Raw genomic sequence first — 24,674 nt, forward strand, 5'->3', positions numbered from 1 at the left:
GCCAGCAACAGCCCGTGAGCGGGCAATACCTGAAGACACCCACTACTCCGTCGATCCGTCACGTCTACTCAAAATAGGTTGCCCCCTACACAATTAGTAATACGATATGTCGAATTAATTTTTGCTGAAAATATTGATTTTGAAACTTGAAAGTCCCTACAAATAGTATTTTATAGTAATATTATTTTACAACAATATACCTAAAATCGTCATTTTTGTTTGATGTTAAATTTTTACGAAATATGAACTTCAAGTGTCTAATAAAATTAAATTCACATGTTTTTTACATTATTTTTTATAGGCCTCGTCATCTATATAAATATAAAACACACACACACACACACACACGTGCAAGCGTTACGAGTGCTGCTTGTATAATAATATACGTGTTTAGGCTATAACCACAGTGCAGTATTTGTTGTTAATAGGACTCTACACCCAAAAGAATTGTCTTGATCTTACAAACATGTTATGAACTTTCTAAAATGAACATATACAATTTAAAATTTTAAAATAATCATAACTCGTTTTAAAATTAAAATATGTACCTATATCAAAAAACCCATGAGATTCACTAGATTAATATTAAAACTTTTAAATTTGATAATAATTCAATTCTAGAAATTTGGTGTTGAGTTCTAATAATTATATTCTTTAAAGAAAAGTTGGTAGACATTTTTATTAAAGCTGAATGCTAAATTACGTTTTTTATATATATCTACCTAACCTTTAGTGCTCAAATATTTATTATTTGTATTAATTTTTGTTCACATTGTGAACTAAGTGCTTTTTTATTTTCAGTGTTTAATAAACCATTTATCTATAATATTTTTTTTTTTTTATTTGGTCTTTAAGCCCGGCAACTATAGTCATTAGCTGTTTGTTTGTTTATTTGTAGGGGAGGATATTGTTGATTGGTAAACACGTGTGTGTGGTTTTTGGCAGATTTTCAAGTGGGCACCTGTAGGTATCTGCCATGCCCGGGTGGGGGATGGCGGCACTTGTTCTCCGGACACCGTGACTTGTCCGAAGAAAAATGCCACCCATGGCCGAGGAATTGAACTCAAGTCGACTGCGTCGCAGCCAACGCCTTAGTCCGCTCGGCTATCTATAATAAATTATGACATTTAAACTCATATTAAGTAGATATTATAAAAATTAAATTGTTTGTTTATATATTGTGGATTATAATTTTTGTATGATTTTTCTTAAATAAGTATTTTTATTTTATTAAATTATGTTTGCCTTGTAGTCAATATTTAATATTTGGTTGGTACTCTATTGTGTTTATGTAAAAATGAATGTTAGCATTTAACTTTAAATTCGCAGATGCAAATATCTAACAAATAATTCTCTAACCGCTATTAAATAGGTAACTAATTGAGTCCCTATACGTACCTACACTGTTTTAAGTTGCACCTATATCTATATAAGTAGTGGCAATCCAGCAATGAGTGATATTTAAAATTCGCTGTTTTATGCCTAAATCATTGGTGCTATTTTATTTTATATAGTTAATGAAATGGTGTTACACCCTAAAGATTTATTTGTAAATAGTAAAATAAGAATGGATTCCTATTGTACCACAATTTATAACTTGAGAGTGAACACTTTTCTGGAGTGAGCGTACTTAAAGTTATAGCATAAAAGTTGTCTGACAATATTCCGGACCGCAACTCATTTTTTAAAATTAATATAGGAGTGCTCTATCCGTTCTTTTATTACCTATCCATATGTTTTCAACATACCCTGCACTTAAACGGCCGATAACCATATGCACAATGCGTTAATTCGTCTCTAATCTATTTGTAAGCCACGCTAGGACGTATTCAAATGCAGTATTTAAAACATAAACGCATACGTTCAAATCACCTAGGCCCTATGGTATAGTATGTACAGTGTGTCCATTTATTCTGTAAATTATTCTTATAAGTTGCTTGTTTTTTTATTTGTCTACTAAATAAAACAAATTTATCATAAGCAAAAATTTGTATTTAAACCTTGCGAATAATAAAATACGTACAAAAAAGTAAAATAAGTATAATTTTAATATTTATGGAAGGGATTGCTTAGTTTACTATTCCTGTGCGCGCAAAGCGTGAATTCGAATGTGATGACGCGATTTTATTGTCCATAGACTTAGTGTCTATACTCTATACATTATGTTGATGTGTACACAAATTACACACACCAACAAACTTAAAATAATACCTATAGGCATATAGCACATGACTCTCTGTGAGAGACAGCACCGCAGAGTATGTATCTACTGACTTGGATATATAAGTATTAACATAGTCAGTGGGCAGCACCATAACTATCGTTTCTTTCGTAGAACAACAATTGGGGAACAATTAATAGTTTATGCGTTCAGCGTTTATATATATCGTGGCCACAACTTTTAAGGGGCCTCGCTACTACCGTAAATTTTAGTTAAAAAGACCTAAAGTTTTGAAAATAATAAATTTAAATAAAATAATATTTTACTAGGTAGGTATATTCTTTGTCTATTCGTCTATTATTCGTCTTATTTTATGACTACCATAAATAGTGGCAGTCCTCTGTTAGATTTTGTACGAAAAACTATGATTTTATGAATTTTCATTATTTCTAAACATACATTCTGAAAAGTATGTTTTTTTAAAAATAAATAAGTAACTTAACATTTGAACCTATAATATGCATATTGCATACTTTGTGTTTTAAATGCAAACGTTTCAATATACTAAAATACTATTTAATTCGCTAAACATATTTTTAATATGCAGCACAATAAGATTATATTTTTGTTCTTGCGGTCATTAAATTTACCTCAACGCCTCAACCAAATATTCATATTTTTACACTAGAAAAGTAAAACAATATAAATTTATAATGAAGGTCGTCTATGTAATTCAATAGGCACACGTACATTGATATGACTATTTTTTTTACACTGCAGTGATAATAATCAATATCATGTTTGTGTATACCTACTAAATTATATTAAATCCAAAAATATGTGTACTGATTTATTTTTATCAAAAACCATTATGTACAGAGTAGTGCATACAGTGTGATTGAACAAAATAACATATTGAAACCGATTGATATACGCGTTACAAAATATACATTTAAAACAAAATTGTATGCGATATGTCTTATGAAATATATATATATATATTATATATGTCTCGTTTAAAAATGTTGATCATTGGCATGATCATTGGCAAGTTAACGGTTTTTTTTTAACTCGTTATGTTAAGTTATTTTAAAATAATTAAGTTAAGTTAAGTTAAAAGTTACTAATATTTTTTTTCGTTAATTTGTTAAGTTAAAAGTTAACTTTGAAAAAAAAGTAACTTAACTTAGTCAAAGTTAAAATTTTCTAGACACATAATATGGTTTATTAGATAGTATTTCTTTAAGCTCAAGAAAATTACCGGGGAAATTTAAAATTATGAATAATGATACATCAAAGTAAAAACCTCATTTAAAAATTTGCATTATTCTTCGGACGAAAATTTGCTTAATTTAGATACTTTTGAATAAAATGAACTTGAAGTTAACACGTTAATCTTAAAAAAAGTAACGAGTTAATTAATTTAAATAAAATTATCTTAACGTTTGAACTTAGTTTTAACTTTTGTTTATGCCCAGCCTTGGTATAGACGTATAGTATTTTATATTGACGAAAAGTATTATAAATTACAATTTCTATTCGAAATCACGAAATTAATACAGAAAAACAATTTGAGTAATACACTATACCTTTACAATGACAGTACCTAGCATCCTAGCAACTATATTATTATTATGTAGGTACTCATTATATAATAGTACATTGAAGTGTTTAACTTAAGTCACCAAGCTAAGTTCAATTATTTAGCAGACTATTATAACGCGTTTTTTATACACGGAGTTTGGCGGAGTGTTTTTGTTGGGATATCACTAATTTTTTGTTGATACCTTATAAATTGTAAGTCATTTTTACGTGTCTAGAAATAAGTAATAACGTGCTTTAGTTTTAATAATATGATATCGTGATTGAGAGTAAATGTTGCCGCAGCAACGACAGTAGTGAGCAGGATAAGCGGTGAATCGGGGGGACAGTAATATTATACTTTACGATATTTACGTCACATATGTACCAACAAAAAATCGGACTTAAAAGTACTTGAACATACTTAGTTTTAACTTTTAAACCTTCCAACCAATATGCTTGCGAGTTCACCCGTTCCCATCTGCACAATATTTCTGATCAATTAATATCTTATATTATTATATTTATTTTAATTTTGTATCTATAAATCGTCAAAAAGTATATATTTTTTACCAAAACAATTATATTTTATAAAAGTTGTACCTAAACATTAATACATAATTTTATTAATATTAACTTAAATAAATTTAACACAAAATAATGCTATCTGATGATTATTATTACCTGTATTAATACTGTTGAGCGCGTTCCTATACCTGCTTAATTTCGGCACTTAAATGTTGATAACGTTTTAGGACGGTCCTTTTATGTGAAAATATAACACTACTTAAGGAGAAGATGATTTTATTAAAGAAAGATTTTGGAAAGTTTACAAATTTGAAATTATGCTCGTATACGACGTTCGCTGTCTAATTTATTGATGATATCAACACTACTGCTACACTACGCACACGGGTTCTGTCTGAGTATACCATAAGGGTTGTGTCAGCACATTCCCGCGTCTTCGCTGGGCGATTGGTTCATGGAGTTATTGCGCATAATGAAATATTATACATTATAATGAATAACGCTTAATAGTTATACTACATTATACATATTATAGCATTACATTACTACATTATTGAATGATTAGCAGAGGTTCCTAACAATACGTCCTACCTTGTTTATAAGATTGAAATCTAGACTCTAGTTATAGTTATAAATTTATCATATAGATATTAATTGTACTCAGAAAATAAAATTATCTGCAAATAAGTAAAAACCATTTTTTTTCTAAAGCGGCCCATTGACAATTATTATACCCAAACATTAGCCAGACTTATACTGGGTACCTACTGAAAAATTTTGGAATTTTAAAATCATGTACAATTTATTATATTAAAATGGTGATTAGTAATTTGATTAAAAAAATAATACAATAATATTTAATACAATTATAATTTTCATGTTAATTTTACAAATTTTCTTTTATTCATTGAATACAAAAATATTGGTTAATATTAAGAGTAAATTATGATATAATATTTAATTTATCCAAATGGCATTATAGACCAGTACATTTCAATAAATTTCGTGTTCAAATAAATATTCCGATATTTCAATATAATAAATAAGTTAAAATAAATTTTTGGAAATAAATAAATAATTCAATACATTTTTTTTAATTTAATTAATAAATAAACGTTTATAAAATAAAATTAACATTTGAATTTATTTATGTTAAATAAATCCTAATTTGTACGTAATAATTAATTGAGTTGAACAAATTGTTTTGTTCATTGCAATATTTTTGGGGGAATTATTACTAAATAATTTATTTGTTTGAAGGCAATTAAGTCCTTATTGTTGAATATATTATTGAATATATTGAACATTTTATTGGGAATTTATTTGTAAATTTTATTAAAGGCCGAGAAGTAAGTCCTTATATTTTGTGAATTTATTTGAGACAATAAATATTGTTGTCTGTATTTGAAAATGTTATTTGAAGGCCGAGAAGTACGTCCTTATATTTGTTGAATTTATTTAAGACATTGAAGTCTATGTTGAAAGATTTTATAGGCCGTGTAGTAAGTCCTTATGTTTTTGTTAGTTATTAAGACAATTGAAATCGTTTTTATTGAATTTTATATGTCGTGTACTTGTAAGTAAGTCTTGATATTTTGTGAATTTATTTGAAGATAGTGAAGTCTATATTTTTGAGTTTATTTTAAAGGCTGACAATAAGTCCTTGTTATATTGAGATATTATATTGAAGTTTTTAGATTTTAGGCGAGGATAAGTCCTATTTTAAAAAAATTATTGAGAATTTATTTGAATAATTAAATTGAGTTTTATAAGGCCGGAATAATTCCTTAAGTGTTAAAAAAAATATATTGAAGGAAATTATAAAAAAGAGAATAATTATGAGTGAAAAAAATAAAAATAATTTGATATCGTAATAATTATTTAATTTAAGAGGCCGTCAATTTTAGCTGAAAAGGCCTATAAAGTATTGACAAAATTAAAGTAAGTAAACGTTGTCAAATTTTGATTCTGAAAAAAAATTTGAACTCACCAGAAAATTGTCTATAGATCCTACAAAGCAATTTGTAAAAGCTAAATTTTATATTATTGTGAACTGTAATTGAAAACTTGAAAATATCAACTTTTTCGAATCATAATTAAAATCAAAACTAATATTAAAAACAAAAAATGTTTCGTACAATCTACTGACATTTTTCTGCTGAACTCAAATATTTTTTTTCAAAATCAAAATCAGACAACGTTAACCAACTTTAATTTTGTCAAAACAAATGTATGTTTTTGTAAAATTCGTGTAGTGAAATTGATATAGTTATCGAGTTATTTAGATGTGTATGCGCGTACGGGAGAGGATCTCCTCATTTAATTTCACTCACACTAATAATCATTTACAACTAACACATAGATCCCAGGCGGCTATGACAAGATTAGAAATTGCCTAAACGCTGCCCCTTAAATAATGACCGTAGCGAGGCCCCTTAAGTTATTATAAAATAAAATAAAATAATTATTGTTAAATAATTTTATTTAAATTAATTATTTAAGTATTAATTAATAGATTAATAATAACAGTTATTTATTAAATAAATTTATTTTATTAGCGAAATAAATATTTACGTACATTTTAAATAATTTTACACTAGTGTGTTAATTAAATTTTAAATCTGTTTATTTAATTTAATTAAATGATTATGACAATTAATTTATGAGTCAAAAAGAAATTAATACTAGTATGACTGAAAGTGAACAATCGCTGACAGAGGAAATTAAAGAAGTTGAGGAACCCGTATTGAATAAAGCAACAAGTTCTGACATAGTTAAAAATAAAGATAGTGAATTAAGTAAGGAAACTGCTAACCCTAAAGAAACTAGTAGCGATAAAAATAACGACACAACAATTGTCGAAGATAAGGAACTATTAGTCGATTTAAGTACAGAAGAGGATTACCAATATTCAATCGATTTTGATAGGGAAAAATAAACAGAAGCTATAAGAGAAAAAAATTTATTAAACACGAGTATACGACCAATTATAGTGAACGAAACTGAGTTAAGACAAATATGTATTCGTACTCAAAGAGAATGAAGCATATTATACAGTTAAATTAAAACCAACTAAACGAATTAAAAAAATCAAAATCCGACGCTTATCAATATTATGGAAATTATAGCCCAGGAAGACAAATGAGTAATTCTTCAGAAAATAATGGTAATGGTAATTACAATAGACGGATTAATAACTTTAACGATAATAATCGTTACAGTTACAATGATAATTATAACGCACCAAATAATAGTAGACCAAATAATAACAATTTTAATAACAATAACAACAATTATTCTAGACTAAATATTAATCGTAACACAATGAATTAATATGTAAATTTATTTAATTATTTAATAACAATAATAAAAATGTTGAAATATCAGAATATTTATTTGAACACGAAATTTATTAAAATGTACTGGTCTACAATGCCATTTGGAGAAATTAAATATTATGTCATAATTTACTCTTAATATTAACCAATATTTTTGTATTCAATTGTAAAATTAACGTGAAAATTATTATTGTATTATTGTCGTAATCAAATTATACTAATCACCATTTTCAATGTATTTTAAATATATGTTTATGTAAGACAAACTAACAAAAATTGTAATGCTCTAGTCGAGTAATCTAGTCAAAAAAATGTAAATTGATAATTATTATGTAAAATTGTCGTAATAAGACAATTATTAATCATTTATATATTGAATTTGTAAACCTATGTATTATGTTAACGTTTAACTTATGTATAATTTTAAAGATTTTTGTAGCCCTACAAAAACCTTTGAAAGGGCGGTGAGGTGGCCCTGTAGACAGGGGTTATTTAGTAATAATCTCCCCAAAAATATTGCAATGAACAACACAATTTGTTCAACTCAATTAATTATTACGTACAAATTAGGATTTATTCAACCTAAATAAATTCAAATGTTACTTTTATTTTATTAATTAATTAAATTTAAAAAAAAATTTATTTAATTATTTGTTTCCAAAAATTTAGTTTAACTTTCAAAATAACTTATTATTTTATTTAATTATTATTTGTTCCGAACAATTATTATTTTATTTTTTTAACACGATTAAAAATTTCACTTATAATATACTATGGTCGTATAGGAGTACAATTAAAAATTAAACTAAATACTCACAACAACGTAGCGTGTACAATAGTCGACTGTCTCGCTGGTATTTGCATGACTTGAATTGTTAATTGACTGTAGTTGTTACGTTTAAGTGCAGGGTCCTTTCTCGGAGTTTTTGGTAGGTGTACTGACTCCCAACGGTGATTCAGTGAAGAATTTCGAGAAATTCGAAATATTTTTCAAGAGTGCTTTCGTTGACTTGTGCACGCGCGTACGTGTGCTATAATGGAACATAGTTCGCCCGCAGCCGGTAGATATGAAATCTATTGATATCGAGTTCAAATATCTTCGAAATAATAATTTTATATTTTACACAATATATAGAAACGCACTCACACTAATAATCATTTACGACTAACCCAAAGATTACGGGCGGTGAAGACAAGATTAGAAATTGCATAAATTTGTTTCCCTTAAGTGGATGCTACCCATGCATTTGTTGTCTCCGTCTTACACACGTACGACATACCATATTTTCGTTCACTGGTTTCAATAGTATGCAGTTAGTTTTGATATTAGAGTGATTTGACTTATTATCAATTTGTTAGATAATAATATTATATGTGCTTAAGCGTTGACTTTTATTCGCTATTTTAATTTTCAAGCGAGATATGAGCATTTTTAATTTTTGATATTTCACTTACCCATATATAAAATAGAAATTTTTAAAAATCGCCTACGCTTAACCACAGATAATGTTCTTACCTAAAAGTTTTATAATAAATCAATTCGCTCTAGTATCAAAACTAACAGCACACTATTGAAACTAGTAAACGAAAATTTGCTATGTCATGCGTGTGTAAGACGGAGACAACAAATGTATAGGTAGCGTCCTCTTAAGTAATAGCCAATAAGAGGTGCCTTAACGTATTATAATTTTATTTTTATTAGCTTCTCACCAAAAGAAAAAACGGCACTTCTAATCGATAATCGCGGCATTAATGACGGAGACGATAATAGTGATCGTGGCAGTACTTCAGTAGGTATAATGCCGAAGTGGTTAAATTGGTCAATAATATTATAGTAATAGATAATGATAATAATTTCCAGACCAAATAGTGATCGAGCTTCGTAGAATATAACACTATGGCAGGACAATGGTGACCGGATATACAAGTTATCCCTTTAGTAATACAAACTATCTATATAGGTAGCTGCATTAAAATAATAAAATGTATATACCTACATAGAATATACGTCACACAAAAATAGTTTAATATAATATAGGTAGTTTATTATACTTATGAGGACGATATCCATGTATTTCTTGTCTCAGTTTTACAAATGTACGACATGTCGGCATAACAAATTTTCTTTTACTGGTTTCAATAATGTGCTGTTAGTTTCGATATTTTAATTTTCAAGCGAGACATTTCACATAATAAGTTTCTATTATTTCACATAACCATATCTTTGAAAATGAAATATCAATAAAATCGGGTAAGTGGATGTCGCTCTGCTGTAGGTGCAGTAGTCAGTAGGTTACAACTTACAAGTGGGTCACTGCTGTTGGGTCAGTGCAGGGCGATCCAGCGTATAAGGAGTAATATTTAGGCAATTCACATGACATTAACATTTGGTCTGTGTGTGAGTAGTAATATTGAACACTAATGTGGTTAGGTAATCGAGAATCGCAGTAATGCCGCGTCGGGCAAACGCCGCCGAATGAAATTCCCACACGCGCACACACATGTCAATACTTCACGAAAAATGAAATATATTCTTGTTTGCATAACTATAAAAACTACTAAAAACGGTAGTAAATTAAACACACTTCCTGGAGTTCGATTACAATTCCGAAAAATGGTTAAATTTATAAGCTTCTAGACTTAGTTTTTTTTTTAATCACTTTTTTGATTTAAAATCAGATGTGCCCAAAATAAGTACAAATGTAATGCTATTATTTCACGAGATTTTTGATCCCATTTTTGGTCCTTTAAAATTTAAAATTTAAAATCTACTACCTACCCAAAAAATCTAGATATTTCGTCAAAGAGTTTATACGTGTATAACAAATTATAATCGGACTTCCGAAGTATATGCGTAATTTACCACCGCGTATTAATCTAAAAGTATGAAAAATACGTGTGCTTTATAACTCAATGATATAAAATCATTGAATACGAAAAACGATTCTGAGCGAAGACGGTCTATCAGCTTATAATATTACTAAATAGGTATATTTGATGATATAATTGTGAAAAAATGTATGCAATTTATTTTACTATTAGGCATTAGTACAACAAACAACAGCTAGTAGGTTAAATTTTTGAAAATGTCATTGTGTGTATAAAATGTATACTTTATATTATAATAGGTACCTATATACTCATCTAAACGTTTCTTATACCCACAAATAATATTTTTAAATTACAACAAAATAACTTATATCGTTAGTTAAAATTCTTGGTTTTAATACTTATGAAATTCGTTCAAATTTGAACTTAAAATATCTGTAAAATAAATCTGTGTTATAAATTGTTTAGATTTGTTGATTACAGTATGAACTATTTATGAGAATCCTCGTTTTTAAATTTTCAATCCTTTGATATTAAAATTAAACATTTTATAATTTACTACAGTAAATTTGAAAATTTTTTAAATTCGGTAGTAGTAGTACGTACCTATAAATTTCACTTAACTTCCCACAAATTTTTTTATGGGTTTTAAAAAAGAAAGGAACATACATCATATTATGTTGTAACCAGACCCTATTTTTCATAAAAATTAGTACTACATATTTTTTATGTACAATGATAATATGATTCTCTCTACACAACTTCCATAATATTTTAATTTTTCATAAGTCAAATTACACATTATTGTTTGGTTTCTCCCTACCAATCTATTTTTATTTTACATACTGAGAAAATATACATTATCAAATATAAATCTGAAAATAAATTACACTATTAACAAATACTTTCTTTTGTGTACTTATATAATATATTATTTAAAAATAAATGTATTGATATATTTTATTCTTTAAAAGCTGTCTTGCTTGGACGAAAACAATATTTCATGAAAGATTTGAATTTATTTATTTAAATCGTCATGCATGGAGGTTATAATATGAATATAAGATGTAATCAAAAGCTTATGTCTTGTAAGGACCATGGTATAAATTTCAGTGTCTGGTTGTGCAGGGAATACGCGTGATATACGCGCTCAGCACTTTTTGGGATTTCCACTTTACCACCCACTGGACGGAAAAAGGTCGCTTTCCAACGTTTCAACCGTTATCGAAAACTAAACTTTCGGTGCGGGCGTGACAAAAAATTACTCATATTTAATTTAATATAAAGTGCTTTTTTTTATAGTTTCTGGTATAATAACAACGACCTTCCGTTAGTTTTCAAAATATTATAGTATGATATTATTATTCTCTCAACATTCACTGAATACAGTTTAGCAGGAACTAGGTTGGAAGGCATACAAATTACGCAAAAATAAAATATAAATTGATGTATTATGCAGCATAATAAAGGACACAACTTTTTATAAATTAAAGAGAATCAAAATCATACCAAAGAAATAATTAACGGTTTCCAACCTCCATAGTAATTCAACTTCGTTATTAAAACTTGTTAGTAATAATTTCTAATGCAATATCCAACATGATGGAATTTATTTTACATATCGAAAAAAGTAATAAAAATGAAACATTCACTTAAAAATGCCCAAAAGGATCTAATAAATAAAAAATGCCAAAAATTTTTAAAATAAAAGTTTCTAATGGTAATTCAAACTATGTATCATAGAAGATATGTCTTTTTAGTTGTAGCTGAGAATAATTATTTTTCTATGAATTCACCGTCCTAGTAAATAGTGATAATATTATACCTAGACATAATATCTATCTATATAAATGTTAAATAATTAATAATTATTATTATTATTATTTCATTTAAATAAATAAGAAAAAGTGACCATATTAAAAAAAAGTGACAATACCACAATAGTGATAGGGTAGTAATACCTGCAGGTAGTTTATTATTATTTCATGACATCTATTGTCTATATGGTTACTTTACGCATGATAATATAATATTATAATATACAAATACAAATACGATGTATAAGTATTCAGAAATTTGACTCTTTTATAAGACTTTTAATTTATTTTATTCTATACATTTGCCTTGTGTGATTAAATGATTTACGTCTATTCATATTATATTATTATTTATTACACATTAACTGTTCACTAAATAATATATTTAAAATAAAATCGGTAGGCTTCTAAAATGGTTGTAATATTTTAAATTAAATATTTTAAATGGAAAACGAGTGCTGTGGTTGACATATTACTATAGACTACAGTATATTATAAGTATAATATTGTATATTTGTATAATTTAAACATTTCTGTATGTTTTTTTGCCAATATAAAAATGTTGAATACCTACCATTTTAATTTTTAAATGTATAGTACCTACCAAAGGTTAGGTATATTTATTTTTTTATATAGCTTCCAATATTTAAATTATTATAGCTCAACAGTTGGGTATTAGAGAGAAAAACATAAAAAATATACCATAACATTATGAAGATAATTTATGACAATTATATGTAAATATAAAACTTATTTATTAGACCTATATATTAGACCCATTATTATGTATGCAAATAATTCAATGCCTTAAAAACATATTCACAATATAATATATTTGGGCAGTTGCTATAAGAATGCATTTCAAAATATATGCTATAAAAATATTATAAATTAAAAAATAATTGAGTTGTACAAAAAACTGCAACATTCAACATTTAAAAAAATCTAAAAATGGCTAGCATTGACAAACCTTTGATTTTAATCATAAATTTAGGGATGTAGTTTAATCATAAGTCACTGTCTGGTACTCTGGTGTAATACGTTGCTTGATATTAATAAGTGCCCTAGAAATGTTGTAATGCAACAAAACATACAGGGTCCTTATCATGTCGCGCGTATACACGATTTGTACGCGTGTTGCAATTACTGAACTGTGGAACTGTGTTACAACTTATAATATTGCTTCGGTTTTCGCGGTAGAGAATCGACATTTTTACGATATTTAAATACGGTACAAATCGTGCCGTGTACAAAGTTTCATAACTGTTGGTGAAGTATTACGGATTTGAAAGCAGTTCAGCAGTTTTCCTGTGAGCGCCGGTTACAGTATTACTGATTTGCATAATATGTGAAGAAATTTCCGAACTGCGTTATAACTGCATGGGTTTTCGAGTGAGAGACTAAACATTTTTACGGTATTTAAATACGGTACAACATGCCGTTTACAAAATTTCATATTATTTGGTTGAGTTTTTAGGCATGGGATATTTCTGCGATAAGTAACTCGGAGGTGAAATTCGACGGGGAATCTTGGAATTTTGTAGGGAGTTTTAAGAGGGTATTATAATGGCCCTTGGTAGTATCAGCCCATTCGGACTTTGTTTGCCCACGCTATGGCCGCTATGGCCCCAGTTCAGTTAATCAGCAGTTTAGGAAATTGACCACAGAATGATATATATAATAATATTATAATATTTATTTATATTTATTATATAATATTATTATATATATCTGTGAATTATACCGACCCGTAAATAAACACATCGGGAGGTGATATATTTGTGCCCATCATCCGACTGTAGTTCCGAATGTTCCGATTACCAAATAGGTCGTACCTTTTATGTGTTTTTGTTTTTTGATTTCAGAATGAAGTTCTCACCGTTTCGTACACAGCATCGTCCAATCCACAGAAGCACTTTTCGTTGCTTACATCACTTCTGTTTAAACCTCCATGTTAATGATAAGAATAACGATCACGTTATAATATGATAAGAACACGTAAACGGGTCACGAAAGAGTTCTACTCATCAAATACCTCGTTTTCGGTTCAATTTGTTCTGGTAAGTTTTTTCAATTTTATTTAAAAGTTAAGTATGTTTATAATCACACATTTGAAAATTTAATTTTTAAAATACTCTGACAACGCAGATATTGTGATTAGATTGTATTTCAACGTTTATAACTAAGTAGGTATAGAGAAATTGACAAATAGGTTATATTTTGTTTCATAATTGTCCATTTCATAAAACTTAAACTCTCTTAAGCCGCTTAAGATATTTACTAAACAAATAGTTTAAAAATGATTTAATGATTGACATTAACAGAACAAAATAATTTACATGTTCGTATCTATGCTTATTGCATAATATAATTGGTTTGTTAACGTTACATAAAATGTTGATCTATTTTGTTAGTTCATTTCTTCTATTTCGACAATTCAAGATAATGTACATTTCAAAATGAGTGGATATTGAACATAATACATTACATTGCATTATGCCAATGCCGCAATATATAATGTTTAACTTTCACTTACTGAAAATCAACAATAGTTGAACCATTTACCATTATATGTTATAATAATGTTAATCTTACATATTTTTTTTTTAATTCTCAATGATTTATTTTTCATTTTGTTTCAAAAACAGTATAAACTTAACAGATTGCCTTCCATATGACCGCAGTCACGTGATATGTATTATTGACATGCCAAGGATATTTTTCCACGTCATTAAAAACTTTGATTAACCGTCAAAGTATTAAAAGACTAAACGGGTAGTGGTAATCAAATTTTTCTATGTATTATGTACATATAATTAGTTATTTTATGTATACCTACAATAATGAAACAATATTTTGTAGTAAGTCTGTCTTAATAACCTAAGAGACCATCTTACCCACATGTTTTGTCTCCCGTCTCTGTCTTACTCTTTTGCCATTTAAAGTACAAAACATTACAGATCAATGAAACTTTGAATTTTTTAAATAGGTATATTCAGTTAAAATTAGTTAATTATATTTTCCAGTTTAATATCTTAATGGAAGATATTTTTATAGAATACCTATATTACTAATTCACAATATAAAAGAAAAAAAATTTAATACATAGACTGGAAGTTATCTTCAATCTCACAAAGTATTGACTTGAATTGGCAGGGCCGGATTGGTTAGGCGAGCTACCAAGATGTTCTCGGTAGGCAGGTCGTGTAAGTGTGGATGAAAATAAATTCATGTCTAAAATACGTTTGGCCTCCTATAAGCTCTTAACAATTTTAGATGTAATTTTTTGCCCAATGAAGATGTAAATTAGCTGCTTAGAAGTGAAAATCTTGATGGGCCGATACATACCAATCCTGCCCTTTAGGTAGGTACTTTGTATTAATAGTTAAATAACTATTCAAGGAATGAATGCATGACTTATTAAGTTTGATAAAATTCACTACTAATTTGAAAATGTTAGTTGTAACATTGGTTGTGTTTTAATACTAATTTATACAATGTACGTTTTATATCAACATTATCAGATTTTAGTATAAGTTACATACATATTTTAATCTATCTATTAAATAAAAAATGCTAATTTATTTGTTACAATTATTTAAATCTGTATTATTAATTTTTTAATTACTTTTCAGTAAATTAATGCGTTTAAAATTGTTAATTGACTTTCATCAAACAATAATTTTTGGAACGCAATCTGTTCGTGGACTAAGATTACCCAAATACCAAGTAAGAAATATTGAAGTAAAAATTAAAAATAACTAAAATGTTGTCGTTAAAAACATTATAATTTGTAACAATTTGTCCTTAATTTATTGACTGTAAAAAGTATTTGAGATCATTTAGATATTTATGATAATCAGTTATACTATGATATAAATTATTAAATTAAAATATATTTGTTATCATATTCTAACTGTAATATACAGTAACTTGTGGTGCAATGTGTAATTTAGTAAAGTATTTATAAAAAGCTGTTCATAAAATTAACTAACAAGAACCATTTATAAATAATACACCATCTAAAATATAAAAAATGTATTATTATTGTATTAAAAAAAAATAACAATTTATTAGGTTTTTTAAACTCAAATAAATTTAAATTTACTTAGAAATGCTTATAAGTAATTAATATAGAAGTGACTATATTAGGTTAATTTAGCTTCATTTTAGTACTTTTTAATAAATTGAAACGTCTAAAACTATTTTTTTTAATTTTGTATATTCTATTATTTATCATTTTAGTAAACTTAAAAAAAACTTGTTTTAATTCTATAGTTATAATATTATTGTATCTAATAATAACTATATCTAGTTTGTTTTTATTTTTTTAGAAACCGAGTAAGAAAAAAATGGCATTGAAGGAAAAGGAAGGAAAACAGTCACAAGTTTCAGAATTGAAACCTTGGCCATCCTACATTGAGGTTAGAATAGTCAATTAAATTTGTCTATTTACTATATTTTACTGCTTTTGACTTATAAGACTTCTTTAAGAGGACGCTACACCCGCATGTGTTGATGTGAGTGCACAAAAATATTTTTGTATGCACTGCACGGGTAACAATTTGTACACTCGCCCTTTGTGTATTAGAAACAATTCACTTTTTAAAATATTCAGTAACCAAAATTATAATAATATATTAATGTAAATCAATTAAGAGGACGCTACACCCGCATGTGTTGTCTCTGTCTTACAAACGTACAACATAACAAAAACTGTTTTGCGCGGGAAAAAACCGAGAAGACTATAGTTATAACTAAGAAACGAAATTTTCACACTGTAAAGATGAGAAAATTTACCGTGCAACATCTTTTTTATTTTTCCGATATCACAAATACAAAAAAAGTTATTCAAGGTTGAAATAATGCATTTTTAAACAATAATAACTTTTTTGGTGTTTGTGATATCGGAAAAATAAAAACGATGTTGCACAGTAAATGTTTTCATCTTTACAGTGTGAAAATTTCGTTTCTTAGTTATAACTATAGCCTTCTCGGTTTTTTCCCGCGCAAAACAGTTTTTGTTATGTTGTACGTTTGTAAGACAGAGACAACACATGCGGGTGTAGCGTCCTCTTAATTGATTTACATTAATATATTATTATAATTTTGGTTACTGAATATTTTAAAAAGTGAATTGTTTCTAATACACAAAGGGCGAGTGTACAAATTGTTACCCGTGCAGTGCATACAAAAATATTTTTGTGCACTCACATCAATTTATTCAATTTATGTACCAAAAGCAAATCAACAAGTGTACTGGTTTGTTATTGCCCCGCCACCGGGTTGAACATCTGTTGCACTTTGATGTTTTCTATATAGTGTTACAAAACTTTCAAATAAAAGTAAATAATAACAATAAATTGTTTACAATTAATAGCAGAATAGTAAATAAATTTAATGATATCTCATAATACACTTAAAAGAATATGACAGATTTATTAAGTTCCTTAAATGTCACATATTTTATCTGTTTTAACAATATATTTTTGTTGTAAAAATTAAATGCTAGTATTAAATATTGTGGAAAATAATTCATTAAAATTAATTTTTAACAATATTCATAATAAGCTATTAACGTTTGTAAGATAGATACCCACTTTGAATTATACACCTACGATATAACAAAACAACATGTTGACAACATATTAACATAGTAACATGATTAAAATATTATAACTTATAAGTAATTACCTTTTTTTCCATAAATTGATCACATATTGGACTTACCTAAACGTAAAATATCATAAAAATATCGAGATTTTAGATTTTAGAATTGGTAAAGACTGCAGAAGTGTTATCATAAGGCTGGTTAGTGGTGAGATGATAAATTGTAAGGCTTGGTGGTGGGGCAAGAACAAACAAGTACCTTTCTGGTATCCAAATTTTTATTACAAAATTGAATTCTATTTTCAATAGATATGTAGGAAAACATTCTTTTTCAAACTACAATGTATAGAACCACATAATTATATAAATATTCTGGTCTAAAATTCAGTTACAAATGGCCAAATATTTTTTAGTAAAAATATAAATAGGTACTAAACAATCATATACAATTATATATTATACATATTTCATCATATTTTTTTTTATTTTAGGATCGTTTGAAGCTTTGGGATAAACTTAAGGAACAATATAATAATGAACTAGCCAATAAGATACTGGAACCTATAACTGTAACATTTCCTGATGGAAAAACCACTAATGCTAAGGCTTGGCAATCTACGCCATATGATGTAGCCAAAGGCATCAGGTTTGGAACTAAAACTAATTTTTTATATCAATATGTATTTTGTACATATAATAAAATTTTTAAATATGTATGCAGTCAAGGACTTGCCGATAATACAGTAATTGCTAAGGTTAATGGAGAGCTTTGGGATTTGGATAGACCATTGGAAAAAGATTCAACGTTGCAGTTACTCAAAATTGATAACGAAGAGGCTCAAAAAGTATTTTGGCATTCATCTGCTCACATGTTGGGTGAGGCGATGGAAAGAATATATGGTGGATGTTTGTGCTATGGCCCACCTATTGAAGGAGGATTTTACTATGATATGTTTATTGAGAACAAAGGAGTAATTATCTTTTATTATAAATAATCAATATAATATGTATTTAAATTTATAATATACACCTCTAAGCATAAGAATGATTAGTATGTATTTTTTATAAATTACACTTGTTTATTAGGTATCAAACTTCGATTTTCCTGTAATGGAAAATCTCGTCAAACAAATTGTTAAAGAAAAACAACCATTTGAACGGCTTGAAGTTAGTAAAGAAGATCTACTGGAAATGTTCAAGGTAATATTCAAAATATGTTTATTAGTATATTGGTTTTTAATAAGCTTTAGAATAAATCATTTATTTAAAATAAATAGTTGATATAAATTAACTTACCACACAAAAATATTAATATTTGTTTATTAAAATTTAAAACTCTTGTAATAGATGAATTTATAAGATAGTAAATAATATATTTATAAATTTTTACTTATATAATTAGTAAAATTACCAAACTATTAATTTAGATATACATTTTATTTTATATAATATATTGTATGTAGCCAACTAAATATGCTATTTAATACACCCTAGAAAACTCATTAAAATAATTAAAGCGTTATAACGTTTATAAACATTAAAATTTGCATTTATTAATAAGTGGATAATTATTTTAATATCTATATTATAATAAAATAAAATATTATTCTTATGACAATTATATTTAAAATTATCATCAGTATGATTGATCTTGAATTATACCAAAGAAAATATAAATAATACACTATAATAAAATTTAAAAAAAATTACAGTTATACTTATTTTTATTGTGGTGTTATTTAGTACAATGAATTTAAAGTGAGAATCCTTAACGAAAAAGTTACAACACCAACGACTACTGTTTACCGATGTGGGCCATTAATTGATTTATGCAGGGGGCCACATATTCGTCATACAGGCAAAGTCAAAGCTTTTAAAGTTATCAAGGTAAATATGAATTTTTTTTTAAATTATTATTATTATTATTGTATTACTATAGAAATAACATATTTTTCATTTGCCTGATATATTTTTATTGCAGAATTCCGCTACTTATTGGGAAGGAAATTCCACGGCTGAAACATTGCAACGTGTCTATGGTATTTCATTTCCGGACAACAAGCAAATGAAAGAATGGGAAAAATTCCAAGAAGAAGCTGCTAGAAGAGACCATCGTAAAATTGGAAGAGTCTGTATTATTATTATGATTATGATAAAATTAAGTCAATAGAAATATAATTGTATCTATAATTATATACTAGGAACAAGAACTATTTTTCTTCCATGAATTAAGTCCAGGATCTTGTTTCTTCCAACCAAAAGGTGCGCATATTTATAATACTTTAATTGAGTTCATTAAAAGTGAATACAGAAAACGTGGATTCCAAGAAGTAGTGTCGCCGAATATTTACAATGTTAAGTTATGGCAAACATCTGGTCATTGGGCACATTATGCAGTAAGTTAACCTAATTTCTTTTCAGCTTTTATTTGAGGGAGAAAAGAGGATTTATAATTTATTTATTTAAATCAATAAATCATTCAATTTTATTTGTATTATGCTCGGTTGCATAAAATTCATTCATTAAATAACTAACAAATGAGTAGCTAATGGCTCGTCAATTGCAATACACATTTATTTAAAATATACTTATTAACACCATAGTTCATATCACAAGGTGGTAATCGTGAATTGTGATTGATAAAATTATAATCAGTATAAACAGTAAATAATAACTAGTTAATTACTGGTAACATATTTTAACAGACTGATTTAACGGACTCTTCAATATCTAAAGAACAAATTTGTTTAGCGAGTCATTAAAACGGCTAATTGTCCGTTAAATGTTAAAAGATCTTTTACGCATCTGGGCATCTCTTAAAATATTATGTGCAAAGATAAATAAAAATCATTAACTTATTATATAGTCCGGCGATAACGTTCATCATGAACGCACGGTCATTACGCTCGCTCCGTTATCTGTTTTTCATACGCTAATATTATATTATTATACTCTGACGTTACGTTTACATAGTATGGCGGCCCAATCGTCTAATAATCGTGTCACAACTAAAACTAATCCAACTTCAAGCAAAAGAAATTTATCTTCTTCATCGCTTTCCCCCAAGCCAGAGGATAAGAAATCAAAAATATTCATAACTCCAAACCGGTACTCAGTTCTCACCACACTAAATGACTATAACGAAAACACACAGCCAAACATGACTCAAACTCATACTCAAAATATCCCACCAAAACCACCTGCAGTTTATATCAAAGGCGTGAGTAATTTTTCCAGTTTCACCTCAAACTTGATTAAAATTATCAACACAACAGAATTTATCTGTAAAACCACACCTTCATACCTGATCATCCATACTCATTTCTATGAGCATTACAGACTACTCATTAAATATCTAATTGAGAACAGCATCAGTTTTCATTCATACCAGCCGTATGATAAGCGTCCATTACGGGTGGTGATCCGCAATCTCCACCATTCTACCTCTACTACAGATATAATTACTTCTCTTTCGGAATTGGGACACCAGGTTACCCACATTCATAACATTAAGCGCTCTTCCGATAAATCACCTCTACCTCTCTTTTTCGTCGACCTCAAAAAAGCCACCAACAACATGGATGTATACAAAATCGAGTATCTACTGCACTCCAAAATTGTTGTCGAAAAGTCCCACCCACGTAAAAGCCCACCGCAATGCCATCGCTGTCTGTCTTACGGGCACACTCAGAGTTATTGCAACCACATTCCACGATGCATCAGATGTGGCGAAGAACACAGATCTGACGTATGCACTATGTCACCAGAATCTCCGGCCAGGTGTGCTTTATGCCAAGGTAGTCACCCAGCAAATTACAAAGGCTGTCTCGTTTATAAAAAACTAAATTACAGACCACCTCGTCGTGAACATTTTATATCTACTCCCAAATCTCATACAAGCTTTCCTAAATCCACCTCAAATCCCAATACCGATAAACCATCATATGCTGAAGCTACTTCCTCCAATCATAACCATTCCCACTTATCTCCTAATACAGAAACTTTATTTACATCCTTTATTACCGAGTTCACTGCAATCATAAAACCCCTCCTGTCTCTGCTAACGGCTTTATTATATAAAGGTAAATTGTAATTCCATATACCGTTATACGTCCACCATAATATATTGTATCATTTCATTTTATATTCTTATATAATTATCTAATTATCTAAATTATGCTAGAATAAGATACTATATATTGTAAACCTTATCTATATTATATATTGTAATAATTGTCGAACTATAATAGTTATATACTGGAAGTTCTAATAAAAAAAAAAAAAAAAACTTATTATATTCACTATAACTTAGTCTTTTTTTTTTTTTTTATTGGTATTAAAGGCTTCAACAGCTATCATTAGCCTGTGGTTGTGGTTACATTATCGTTAATTAGTGAATATACAAATAAATAACCAAATTCTAAATTAATTTTACGTTACAATTGTGGTATATATGAATTTTACAGTGATATTGTATATTTACATTATATTTTTAGCAGTGTAGTTCTATCTTTACATTAAATTTTTGTGTCAATGCCGATGGATTTGAAGAAGGTATGGATCAAGTGCGTGTTGTGTTCTCCTAGAGCTTCCTCCATCGTTGATGGTTGGTTGAGGATGTTTCTTTCGTTGACATATAGCGGGCAGTCTAAGACTACATGTTTGATTGAGAGAGGTTCGTTACATTGGCTACAGAGAGGTTGTTCTTCATGTTTTATGATGTGAATGTGGGTGAGATTGGTATGGCGGATTCTTGTTCTGGTATTGATGATTTCGGATCGTCTGGAGGCATTGGGCTGAGTGTACCATTTAGTGATTTTCATTTTAATCGATTTAAGTTTATTGGTGATTGGTATTTCGTCCCAGGATGTTTGCCACATATTGGAAGTATGTATATTTATAACTTAGTCTTTATATATTCAAAAAAATGTTTTATTTGCTTAAAAACATTTTACTTGAACCGAGAACTTTATGGTACATTTAACATCTTATATTTTGTTTCGATTATAATTGTAAATTGTAAATGTTAATTAAAATTAATTTTATTTCCAGGAAAACATGTTTTCATTTGATGTTGAGAAAGAAACATATGCTCTGAAACCAATGAATTGTCCTGGCCATTGGTAAATACATTAAATTTTAAGATTTTTTTTTTTTATCTCATTAGTCCAATTTTGCTGTGGTAATGAAGAACAAAATATTATCTGTTAAAATGTAAAATATTATACAATTGTTTACAGTTTAATGTTTGATCATCGTAATAGATCATGGAGAGAACTGCCACTTAGAATGGCAGACTTTGGTGTACTCCATCGTAATGAGTTATCAGGGGCTTTAACAGGATTAACACGTGTTCGACGTTTTCAGCAAGACGATGCTCACATATTTTGTACTACTGAACAAGTTAGACAAAATCAAATTAAACGGAATATTCAAATATATTTATTTATTATTATTTAATTTAGATTGGTCAAGAAATGATGAGTTCATTAGACTTTTTACGTCATGTATATACTGTATTTGGATTTACATTCCATCTTCGTTTATCTACAAGACCTGAAAAGTATTTAGGCGAGTTGGAAATGTGGGAAAATGCTGAAAAGGTTAAATGTTAACATTTTATTTATACAAAGTAGATTTCAAAATGTCTTATATAATGTGTTGAGTAATTTATTTAGCTTACAAAAATTATTTTATTATATCGTATTTCTAATTTTTCTTTACACATTTTAATAGCAATTAGCTGATAGCTTAAATTCATTTGGTGAATCATGGACATTAAACCCAGGAGATGGTGCTTTCTACGGACCAAAAATTGATATAACTATTTCTGATGCTTTAAAACGTCAGCATCAATGTGCTACCATACAACTTGATTTCCAGCTCCCAATTCGGTTTAATTTAAATTTTATCAGGTATTTAATTTAAAACCTTAATTATTAGCAAATGCCAATAAGTAATTTATAAATTATTGATTATTTTACAATTCATACATTTTGTTGTAGTGAATCAGGAGAAAAGAAACGCCCAGTAATCATACATCGTGCTATATTTGGTTCAGTAGAAAGAATGATAGCTATTTTAACTGAATCGTTTGCTGGAAAATGGCCATTCTGGTTGTCGCCTAGACAAGCAATTGTAATACCTGTTGGTCCTCAATTTGACGAATATTCAGAAAAAGTAAGTTTTATTTGTTTCCTGGCATTATAATTTATTGTATTAATGTAATTTAAATCTTATCAATAGGTAAAAAAAGAAATATACGAGGCTGGGTTTATGTGTGATGTAGATGTTGATCACGGTGATACTTTAAACAAAAAAATTCGCAATGCACAATTGGCACAATATAACTTCATTCTTGGTTTGTATTTTTGTTAATTAACTTTGTAGTAAATTTTAATTAATTAATTATTAATATTCCAGTCGTTGGAGATAAAGAAAAGACTGCAAACACTGTTAATGTTCGCACGAGAGACAACAATGTTCATGGTGAATTCAGTATTGAAGAGACAATTCAAAGACTACAAAAATTAAAGATTTCAAAAACAAATAATAGTGAAGTTGAATTTTAATTAAGATTTATTGAGAAAATAATAAACATAACTTTTTCACTAAATTTATCTGTTTCATTAATTTTATTCTATCAACAACATTTTGATTTAAACTATGCATTTATTCTATTTATTATATAATAATTTATACTTTAAAAATGAGTTTCCTTTTACTAAAGACTAGTTTTAACTAAATATTAAGATTAGACCTTGTAGATTGTGGAAAATGATTTTTTTTAATATATTTCTTTTCACCAAG

General features: G+C 27.9%; 1 protein-coding gene across 4 annotated transcripts; it reads left to right on the forward strand.

The window, feature by feature from the left end:
- The first annotated feature begins 14,172 nt into the window (after positions 1 to 14,172).
- On the forward strand, positions 14,173 to 24,674 carry LOC132934807 (threonine--tRNA ligase 1, cytoplasmic-like). Of its 4 annotated transcripts, XM_061001174.1 has the most exons (17): positions 14,221 to 14,314; positions 14,903 to 15,035; positions 15,890 to 15,983; positions 16,589 to 16,678; positions 18,356 to 18,510; positions 18,586 to 18,835; positions 18,951 to 19,064; positions 19,608 to 19,751; positions 19,846 to 19,992; positions 20,066 to 20,260; positions 22,917 to 22,987; positions 23,105 to 23,267; positions 23,330 to 23,467; positions 23,601 to 23,779; positions 23,870 to 24,044; positions 24,111 to 24,225; positions 24,288 to 24,674. In XM_061001174.1, exons 3-17 carry the CDS (start codon positions 15,897 to 15,899, stop codon positions 24,434 to 24,436), a joined length of 2,172 nt encoding a protein of 723 aa, XP_060857157.1. In that variant the 5' UTR covers positions 14,221 to 14,314; positions 14,903 to 15,035; positions 15,890 to 15,896; the 3' UTR covers positions 24,437 to 24,674. The 4 variants fall into 4 exon arrangements, with proteins under 4 accessions (XP_060857156.1, XP_060857157.1, XP_060857158.1 ...); XM_061001173.1 differs by lacking the exon at positions 14,903 to 15,035 and having other exon boundaries at positions 14,173 to 14,314; XM_061001175.1 differs by lacking the exons at positions 14,221 to 14,314; positions 14,903 to 15,035 and adding an exon at positions 14,316 to 14,440.

Source organism: Metopolophium dirhodum, chromosome 1, assembly GCF_019925205.1.
Source record: "Metopolophium dirhodum isolate CAU chromosome 1, ASM1992520v1, whole genome shotgun sequence".
NCBI classification, from domain to species: domain Eukaryota; kingdom Metazoa; phylum Arthropoda; class Insecta; order Hemiptera; family Aphididae; genus Metopolophium; species Metopolophium dirhodum.

What these genes read in the sequence shown, in the direction of transcription:
- LOC132934807 (XM_061001172.1), top strand. Translation starts at nt 15,587, where the DNA reads ATGGGCCGATACATACCAATCCTGCCCTTTAG. An exon ending in GTCATTGGGCACATTATGCA is followed by an intron (nt 20,261 to 22,916) that starts GTAAGTTAACCT and finishes TTTTATTTCCAG; the next exon opens with GAAAACATGTTTTCATTTGA. An exon ending in TATTTTGTACTACTGAACAA is followed by an intron (nt 23,268 to 23,329) that starts GTTAGACAAAAT and finishes TATTTAATTTAG; the next exon opens with ATTGGTCAAGAAATGATGAG.